General features: G+C 35.7%; 1 protein-coding gene across 1 annotated transcript; it reads right to left on the bottom strand.

The window, feature by feature from the left end:
• Positions 1 to 384: 384 nt before the first annotated feature.
• On the bottom strand, positions 385 to 2,096 carry LOC145161009 (uncharacterized). Its single transcript, XM_079080431.1, has 3 exons — positions 1,748 to 2,096; positions 1,477 to 1,606; positions 385 to 1,338 (listed from the first exon to the last, which is right to left on the bottom strand). Exons 1-3 carry the CDS (start codon positions 1,881 to 1,883, stop codon positions 633 to 635), a joined length of 972 nt encoding a protein of 323 aa, XP_078936557.1. The 5' UTR covers positions 1,884 to 2,096; the 3' UTR covers positions 385 to 632.
• Positions 2,097 to 10,060: the final 7,964 nt, after the last annotated feature.

Below are 10,060 nucleotides of genomic sequence, written 5' to 3'. Positions count from 1 at the left end.
AGGAACTTCAACTTATTTAAACCAAGTTCACAAAGTTTTTTTGGTTTGATCATTTGTAAATTAATTATTATGTGACTGAGATATGGTTATTGGGTAATGCCAGTAATTTTTAATTCATTAAGAAATTTTTTCTCGAGACGGCTGCGATTAGGTTCAAGATCAACCCAGTTAAAAGATATACAATTATATAAATGACCAAGCTCGAGAATATTCACGATTTAATTTATTTATAAGAGAAAAAATTAGCAAAATTATCGATCACAAATGGAAGAAAGGTAAATAAAAAACATACCAAATATTACTTTGTTAGTTCGCGTATATATATAAATTTTACAATGTGGTTTAATAGGCTATATATATAGTTTTGACATGATGCATGGGTAGTTGAGACTAAAACTGAAAATTTTGAATTGCTAAAAAAGAAAGAACTGAACAAAAGGAACGATTTTTACCATTTTTACTGCCCTAAGAGAATAATATTAAAAACAAAAGGAATAAAAGTGGGAAAAACCCCACAAAGTTTTCACAAACCCATACTTCCCTAGCTAGTACTTGAGATGATGATGTTGAGGAAGATCATGATGATGACAATGATGACGAAAGTTTAGCTTCCATAGTTGGTGCATTAATGATTAGTAGTACATACTTTTTTCTACTTTGGTTTCATCAACAAAAAAGTTCAGATTGTTGTCAATGTTACTGGTGCTAATGAGCTGCTTGATCTCCTCAAGACTGGAGTCTAATGAAGAATCCTCATAATACCCTTTTTCCTTATCATAATGCCCACCAAATTCCTTGTAAGAATCACTCAAGTTGTTACGATGATTATCATACACACCAACAGTACTACGATACTCATAATGGCAGCTCCCATCGGAATTAGAACTGCAACTAGCTTGATCACCTCCAAAGAAGACAAGGGTAGAACTGTCTTTTACCCCCTGCTGGTAAGTCTCCGTGGAAACCAAACCGAGAAATCCATGATCTTGTGATTGGAGAACTGGATGTTGACGATCAGCATTAATTCTAGGGCTAGATGGGATAGATAAGGTTTGATCATGGTAGCTAGAAGTATTTGTACTGTACAAATATGATGGAGACGATGATATTGATGATGATAATGGAGCATTAACATTGATATTACTATTTTGAAAAATCGATTGTGATGGGTAGCTGTAGTTTGTTGAAGAACTGAAAGATTGAAGATGTTGAAGAGGTTTTCTAAGTTCGGGTAGGGTGATTAAGCTGTTCATCATCTTCTTCTTCAGCTTTGTGTTCCAGTAGTTCTTGATATCATTGTCTGTTCTTCCTGGTAACTGTGTTGCCATTATTGACCACCTGCACATTAAGTTATTCAAACTTCTAGATTTCTGCATATATATTCACATCTGAGAGATCTTGACCAAAATCTCCATTTTTGCCTGCTAAATACCACAAAATCGCCCTTAATACAGAATCTTGAAAGAGAAAGTGTACCTGCTACCAATGCTAGCATAGAGGGCACATATAACTTTATCTTCATCATCAGAAAATTCGCCATGTTTAATGTTTGGTCTCAGATAGTTCAACCATCTCAATCTGCAGCTCTTTCCACATCTTCTAAGGCCTGTGTAGGTTTCCAAGTCAAGAAATTAACATGTTAAACAACACAAAAAGTGATCATGTGTGGATTCCAGTGACCTTAGAAAAGTATCGTTTTAGAAACTACTTGCTTATAAATACCAAGATTAGCGAATTGAATTAATACCTGCTTTTTGTGGGAGAGCGATCCAGTTGCCACCAGTACCATGGGTTTGTATGTAGTCTTTAAGCTTTCTATCTTCTTCAGGTGACCATGGCCCTTTCTTCACGTTTGCCTTGTCACAACATGGAGCCCTTCCCATCTCTCTCTCTCCCTCTCTCTCTATGTATTTCTCTTTTTCTTTCTTCTAAATTTGTGTTCGTAAACTGAGATGGAGAAAAGGGATTGAAAGTTGTGGGGGAAATGAAGGTTGGATTTATTAAGAAGAAGACCTGAGAAATCAACTGTTTTGTTCTATTCAAAGAGAGGGGGAGAGAGATATAGAGGTACAGAAGTCAAAAGACAAGTACTTTATTAATTCACAATAGGCAGTTTTTTTCTCATCAAATATTTAAACCGTGCCTTTATGAACTATTAAGCATAAACTTATAAAATATATGTCATTCAAATTTTTTAAATATCAAGTAGTGATTAATTTTATGTCATTCAAACCTTTTGGATTTAAATAAAAACGAAAAAGAACTAATGTAATAAGGACCAGTTCTTCGTAAGATCTTAGTTTTTTTTAGTTGTTTTTTAACATTTATATAATTAATTATAAAATATATATAAACAAGCTAGAGCCTTTATTTACGTGAGGTGTCTTCTTTAGTGTCCTATTTTCTCAATGGATCCAAAGTCTTTGCCCTAATAATAGAATACAATTCATGTACGAAAATGATGGCCATTTTTTAATTCGAAAAAGTAGATGGTCACTTCACTTCAATTTCTTTCTTCTTTGTTTCCTCCATAATGTTTCTTTATAAAGAGGAAGAACCAAGTCAACGTGTGCGTTGAAATTTGGTGATTTGCAGAAATCTATGATATTTCATTTTTGAAGAGCAAGTAGCAATGGGATGAAAAAAAAAAAAAAAACTAAGATGGAACTAGAGGCACATTTATGTCTTTAAAAAAAAGTTAATTAATATGGTATAATGGTGTAACAATCAACTACCTATAGAGTTGACCCGTAAGAGGGGGGGGGGGGTATCTGGGCTGAGACCCAATTAATTTTGGGGACCCAAACTAATGTTGATTGTTTACTCGGAGTTTTCATCGGCGATCCAAAGGAATTGAAGCGGCTAAAATCATTAACAACAATTGGTTTAAATGGAACCGAAAACGAATCAACTAAAATTTAAATAGTTGTGCGGAAAACGAACTAACATAAATACAAAGAGGTAATCGTCCAAGTGGAATCAACGACCCCATTCGTCCAACCAACTACCTGCTGAGTCGACACGTATAGGGGGAGGGGGGGGGGGAGGTGGGGTATCTGGGCGAATGTCCAAGGGCTAAGGCCCAATTAATTTTGGGGCCCTAAATTGTCGATTGTTAATGGGAGTTTTCATTGGCGACCCAAATGTATTGAAGCGGATAAAATCAGTAACAACAATTGGTTTAAATGGAATCGAAAACGAATCAACTAAAATTTGAATAGTTAAATGGAAAACAAACTAACACAAATACAACGAGACAATCATCTCAATGGAATCAACGACCGCATTTGTCCAATCATGTTGTATGCCTCATTGTTTGTTTCGAGTATTTAAAGCAACTATGTATCATTTTGTGATTTAACTTTTTATATGTATTCCATTCCCCATCAATGTAATGAAGTTTGTATACTTTAGATTGTATGTTTCTAGTATTGTGTTGTCTTTATACAATTGCGGTTGACAATTATACGAAAGAAGCTATTTGCATATTGAATATCAATTTTTCTTTTGTTTTGATGTTTGATAAGTACATTTTAATAGTGAACCTCTCCATGCACACCATGTGTTTGATTATTGGTTTGTAGTTAGATGTGAGAGTATTTTCTATAACATATTGGATTTGTACTCATATTTAATTAGTTAAATCTTTGAATTAATCTAACGGTGGTGTGAGTCTGCTTTGTGCTGAAAAACATGAATTAATATAAGCATTTGCACCACAAATCATGTTTTTAGCCCTACATAGACCTAAGCTCTTTGTCTGTGTACTCGGATATATTCTCATTTTGATGTACAACAAAATCACTTCATTGCTTAAAGGGGTTAAGCATTTGTATGTTTTCCTACTACACTGTTGTAACCTTAATTGAAGAGCAAGTAGCAATGGGATGAAAAAAAACTAAGATGAAACTAGAGGCACATTTATGTCTTTAAAAAAAAGTTAATTAATATGGTATAATGTTGTAACAATCAACTACCTAAGAGTCGACCTGTAGGGGGGTATCTGGGTGAGACCCAATTAATTTTGGGGCCCCAAATTAATGTCGATTGTTTATTGGGAGTTTTCATCTGCGATCCAAAGGTAATGAAGCGGTTAAAATCATTAACAACAATTGGTTTAAATGGAACTGAAAACGAATCAACTAAAATTTAAATAGTTGAGCGGAAAACGAACTAACAGAAATACAAAGAGGTAGTCGTCTAAGTGGAATCAACGACCCCATTCGTCCAACCAACTACCTACTGAGTCGACACGTATGGGGGGGGGGGGGGGGTATCTGGGCGAATGTCCAAGGGCTGAGGCCCAATTAATTTTTGGCCCCAAATTGTCGATTGTTTACTGAGAATTTTCATCGGCGGCCCAAAGGTATTGAAGCGGCTAAAATCAATAACAACAATTGGTTTAAATGGAAGCAAAAACGAATCAATTAAAATATAAATAGTTGAGCGGAAAACGAACTAACATAAATACAATGAGGTAATCTTCTCAATGGAATCAACGATTCCCATTTGTCCAATCATGTTGTATGCCTCATTGTTTGTTTCAAGTATTTAAAGCAACTATGTATCATTTTGTGATTTAACTTTTTATATGTATTCCATTCCTCATCAGTGTAATGAAGTTTGTATACTTTAGACTGTATGTTTCTAGTATTGTGTAGTCTGTATACAATTGTGGTCGACAATTGCACGAAAGAAGCTCTTTGCGTATTGAATATCAAATTTTCTTTTGTTTTGATGTTTGATAAGTACATTTTAATAATGAACCTCTCCATGCACACCATGTGTTTGTTTATTGGTTTGTACTCATTATGAGAGTATTTTCTATAGCATATTGGATTTGTACTTATATTTTATTAGTTAAATCTTTGAATTACTCTGAGTGTGGTGTAAGTCTGTTTTGTGCTGAAAAACATCAATTAATATAAGCATTTGCACCACAAATCATGTTTTTAGCCCAACATAGACCTGAGCTCTTTGTTTGTGTACTCGGAAATATTGTCATTTTGATGTACAACAAAATCATTTCATTGCTTAAAGCATTTGTGTGTTTTCCTACTAAACTGTTGTAATCTTAATTGAATTGTACAAACAATCAACATGCCTTGAAAATCTTGAAAGTAAAGTGTATGCAACTACATACCCTTTAGATATAATTTTTCAACCTTGATCATTTAAAGCTCAACTAATATTAACATTTACACTACTAACTAATTGCAGCTTAAAACCGATTTTCTTTTCAATAGTAAGTTTTAGATTTTCTTCATTCATGTTACTATTTAAAACATTAATTTTAATAATTTTTTTAAAGGCCTTATTTTTTTTTCAGGACTTTCCAAGGGATCACTCATCCTAATACTACTATCGTCAAAGCAAGTTTAACTGTAGAGTTCTGATGAGATCTGGTACATAAGTGTTGGTATGATCGCACCCATTATCAATTTCATCAACAATTTCAACATGCATGATGTCATGGTATACTTGATACAAGCCATAGCATTTTTGCGTTTAGGATTCCAATTATTGCATCTATTGAAAGTAACCAGTTTTTGTTTTTAGTCATGGAAAAGAGATACAGTCAATTTCTTATCGCTTATATCATATACGTTAAATGCTTCTTGGTGATTCATGTTTACCATTTCTTATCAAATTGTTTTATTATTTTACATGAAGATTAAGATATAAAATAGATAAGTGTCGTACGGTCGGTTGTTGCTTTGGTCTTCAGATCATAGGGCGTTGAATCATGGTGGCTAAATTGTAGTATCTTTGCGGACAAGATGTAATAAAAGATATAATCCGATTTATGATCAAGTTACATTACTTTTAGGTCAAAACATGTAACCATGAAATCAAAGTTGACTTTATTTGTTTAAACTAAAACTCAGTGGATAAATAAATATAATGTTGTCATTAGTGTGATTAAAACGAATAATAATAGTCACCACTAGGCTTTATTGCATATAAGAAAACAATGCCACAATTGTTAGATGATCAACATCAACTAGTCAACCAATCGTTTTGCATGCACATGTAGCAAAACTTAATACTGTCCATTATATATATATATATATATATATATATATATATATATATATATATATATATATATATATATATATATATATATATACTTTTAAAAAAGATAATAAATAAGCTATATTTTGATTATTATTGTAATTATTATCTTTATCGTTATAATTATGGTAAATATTAAACTTCCTTATTTTATCATTTTAAATTTCGATTTAATTTAAATCAATTTTTTTATCGATTCAATTTGTTTATTCTGCAGTTATTTTACAGATTCGAATTTTGCATTCTTCAAAGAAGTTTTTCCGATATTCATAATCTTTTCACACTTAATTAGTTGATCATCGTCATAATTTTAATATTATAATATGAACTCAATTTATTCCAAACTGAATTTAGTATAATAAAAGTGTATATTTTGTCGAGGAGTCAGACAAGTATAAGATTTCAGATTTCGAGTAGAGTAGAAATGGTTATTCTTCAGGGGTTAATTTAAGTTGAGTAAGGATCAGTTCATCGTCGGGATTTAGGAGCACTGTTAAGGTTGGGTTCGGTTGCATTTTGGAAGGTTGTTGTATGCCTGGGGTTGCTTACTCGGATCCGTATTGGGGTTGTGTTTGAATTGCCCAGGCTGTCTGGCATGCCTGGGATGGTAAGGAATGATTTCGAGGCCGAAATCTAATTTAAGTGGGAGAGATTTGTAATACCCGATTCAAAGTGCTTTCCAGTTTAGACCCTTGGAGTGTTAATGTTTTGCAGAATTGCTCCCTAGGGGGAAGAATTCCCAACTTTAGGAAAGTTGGAGTACGCTGGGCGTGCTCGTGCAATTCAGGATCGCGGGTCTTAACCACGTACGCAGGGCGTACGTGGAGTACGCATGGCGTACGTGGGCATGAGTGAAACCCTAATTTTTAGTGTTTACACCCTATTTAAACCTTATGATAGCCTCATTTGGTCATGTTTAGCCAGCCTCCACCCTCCTTTGTCCATAAATTGAAACCCTAGTGTGTGTTTGTGAGTTTTGAGCGTTGAAGAGTGTTTGTTGGGGATTTGTGAAGGAGAAGAAGAAGAGGACCATTTGGAGAAGTGTCTTGAGCTTGAAGATTGGGGGTTAGCTTATCATTTGCAAGCTTTTTGAGGTAAAAATCTCACATCTTGATGATCCATGATGATAGATCTAGTTATGTTGTTATTTTATGCTTTTTGAGTCCTTGGAGTGATGGATGAGCTTCTTGACTCACTCCAGAAGTTGTGGTGTTAGATCTAGGCTTCTTTTGGTCCCCTTATTCATAAAAATGCAAGCTTTATGGTGTATCTTGTACCATACATGTGTTAAGACCTTTGTTAAGCTCTTGGGCCCCATCAAGCCATGCATGTATGTAAAGTTGCCAGCTTTTCATGATTAGCGGCCTTATAGAATCAGATCTGAGAGTTTGGCATGATGTCTCAATAGATTAAGTTCTTAATGAAGTGGGGTGGTCAACTGGGGAGTACACTGGGCGTACCAAGTTAGCATGTTACGCGTACTAACCCCAGAGGGAGTACGCTAAGCGTATGAGCTGAGCATACCCCGCGTACTCAGCAGATGGGCTTCGGATTGTGGGCTTCTCGGATTTGGGCCCATATTTGGACATTAAAATATTAGGGCCTTGTTGGGCCATCAGATTACTATTTTGGGCTGATTTCATTATGTTGGATTCTTTTGGTTGAAGACCCACGAAGGGATTTGGGCCCAATTTGGAAGATCGGGTCATATTTGGGCTTTGGGTGACCATTTTTGGAATTGGACATTTTTGAGTAGTTGGTTTGGGCTTTGGCCTTGGAACAAGTTTGGTAAAGGGTAAAATGGTCTTTTACCCTAGTTTATAATCTTGGTATGAGTCGGGATCCAATTATTAATTGGATGTTATTTTATGATGATAGCGCGGGGATTTTCGGACCAGCAGCCATAGATTTATCTGTGAGATTCAGCAGTCTGAGGTGAGTCTTCATCACCATGTTTACCGGGTCGAAGGCACCAATTCCAACCCAGGGTTTATTATGTTACGGTGTTAGATCTATGTGTGACACTTGCATGTGTATGTGTTCGTATGCTTAGTGGCGGGGCCCAATGGTTATTCAGTATGCTATTTCTTGCAATACATGTATGTTTGTATGTTGGGCGAGGCCCGTTATACTCAGTAGGAGGGGCTCATTATGTGAGTTAGGGCGAGGCCCGTTACACTCATTGGGCGGGGCTCGTTGATTGACAAATTTGTATATCGGGCGGGGCCTCTTACGTGTTTGATATATATGGTATGTGGTATGTTGGGGAACTCACTAAGCTTCGTACTTATGGTTTTCAATTTATGTTTCAAGTACTTCTGGTTCGAAAGGGAAGAGCCCGGGATGATTGCAGAGCACACACCACTTTATTCCATATTTTGTGACTTACTCTGATATTTTGTGATGTAGTAATATATTTTGTTCTATCTTAGTTGTATAACAATGTTTTGTATTACCGTTTTATTAAATTAAAAATGAAATTTTTGGGTCTTATTTTTTGGACGTTACAAGTTGGTATCAGAGCCTTAGTTTGAGGGATTCGGACATACTCTCGGGTGTGTATGAACTCAAACTGAGGATTTGGTAAAAAAATTCAAAAAGGAAATGTTTTTTTGTTAAAAAAAAGGTTTTCTAATACAAGAAAGGGTGTGGTGCATGCAATCGACCAAGCTCAAGTAAGTTTTCCCAAAATACACATACATGTTATCTGATATGATTTGATTTGTGAATCTGTGAATCGCAGGCAAGTTAGGGCTAAGGATATGCTCAGTGTTTGCATGATCGAATGCTAAGAGAGATGCCTTTGTAGGCCTATTCTATGAGCTTTTAGACTTGCATGCTAGTACTGATCAGTCAGTGATAGATTGGCCGGATATGTGATGCCTTGTAGCCTAGGAAGCATTGGATGGTATGCTAGATTAGGAATATCTTTTGGAATAAGTAATTTCTAAGTGTATGCTTTAAAAGTTGTATATGATTAGGATCATATAGCCCTAGAATGATTAATTTAACCTTATTTCATGGTCCTCATTCAGTTGTGGTCCTAGGGTAGAGTCTTTTATTCGACAGTCTATTTAATCTTGTATTGTGTATAATTTGAATGCATAAGGCAACCGGCAGTGAGAGTGGAAGTTCCTAGCATGAGTTGTAGTATGTGAGTTTAAATGTTCTTTGGTTATTCTATGGATTGGAGTGCTACTGCACGAATGTTGCTTGCTTTGTGCTTTGTGGAACTCCTAAGTGATGTGAGTTAGCTATTAAGTGAATATGTTAAGTCACATGTGACAAAGATTGAATAATCTCAGAGTGATGGATTTGGCCCTATGGCGCAACTTTTTTTTTAGTCTGACCGCTGTAAGGATGAGTATTTTACTCAAAGGAGTATCTAAGCTTTGTTGCATGTGATTGTATTTATGAGGTGGTTAACTGACATTATGGTGCGTTCTTCAACAGTTGATGGTAGGGTGAGGTCGGAAACCTAGGAAAGCCTAGGAAGTGCTTCAGTGGGTTTAGTTGTATTGTTTAGTGAGCATTTGGAGTATCAATTGAGAAGGTGACTTAGAGGTTTCTGTGATGATTCTTGAGGAAAGTATGGATAGGTGTGGAAGGTAGTATTGGGCCCGTACTACTAAATCATAGGATCCACACTCGAATCGGGGAGAGTCTTGGAGAATCTAGGAAGCCTGTGGGATGAGGATTCTTGTATATTATCTGATCATTTATATGGTTGTTTTTCAGAATGGTGATGAGCACTCAAGAAGGAGTTTCAGGTTTGGGTTTAGGCTCAGGTGCAGGTACTGAGCCGGTCGATGAGCGGATGCGGGAGTTCATCTCATTGGAGATTACCTTTGGTATTTTAGAGTGGACTCATGTGATATTTGGTTTGGTCAAGGAGGGAATTTTGGAAATATTGGATGGATGTATCGGGGCTTTTCATACTGAGATTGTAGCAGGACAGTTGGGGGCCCATCTGTAGCTCAAA

Source organism: Lactuca virosa, chromosome 2 (genome assembly GCF_052849685.1).
Source record: "Lactuca virosa cultivar CGN04683 chromosome 2, Lactuca_virosa_CGN04683_v6, whole genome shotgun sequence".
Lineage (NCBI taxonomy): Eukaryota > Viridiplantae > Streptophyta > Magnoliopsida > Asterales > Asteraceae > Lactuca > Lactuca virosa.
The sequence above is the reverse complement of the archived record's forward strand: the minus strand, read 5'-3'. Positions and strand labels throughout refer to the sequence as shown.

Coding starts and splice junctions, on each gene's coding strand:
- LOC145161009 (XM_079080431.1), bottom strand. CDS start 1,883: ATGGGAAGGGCTCCATGTTGTGACAAGGCAAACGTGAAGAAAGGGCCA. Junction 1,607..1,747: donor CGCTCTCCCACAAAAAGCAG/GTATTAATTCAA, acceptor AAACCTACACAG/GCCTTAGAAGATGTGGAAAG. Junction 1,339..1,476: donor TATGCTAGCATTGGTAGCAG/GTACACTTTCTC, acceptor CTTAATGTGCAG/GTGGTCAATAATGGCAACAC.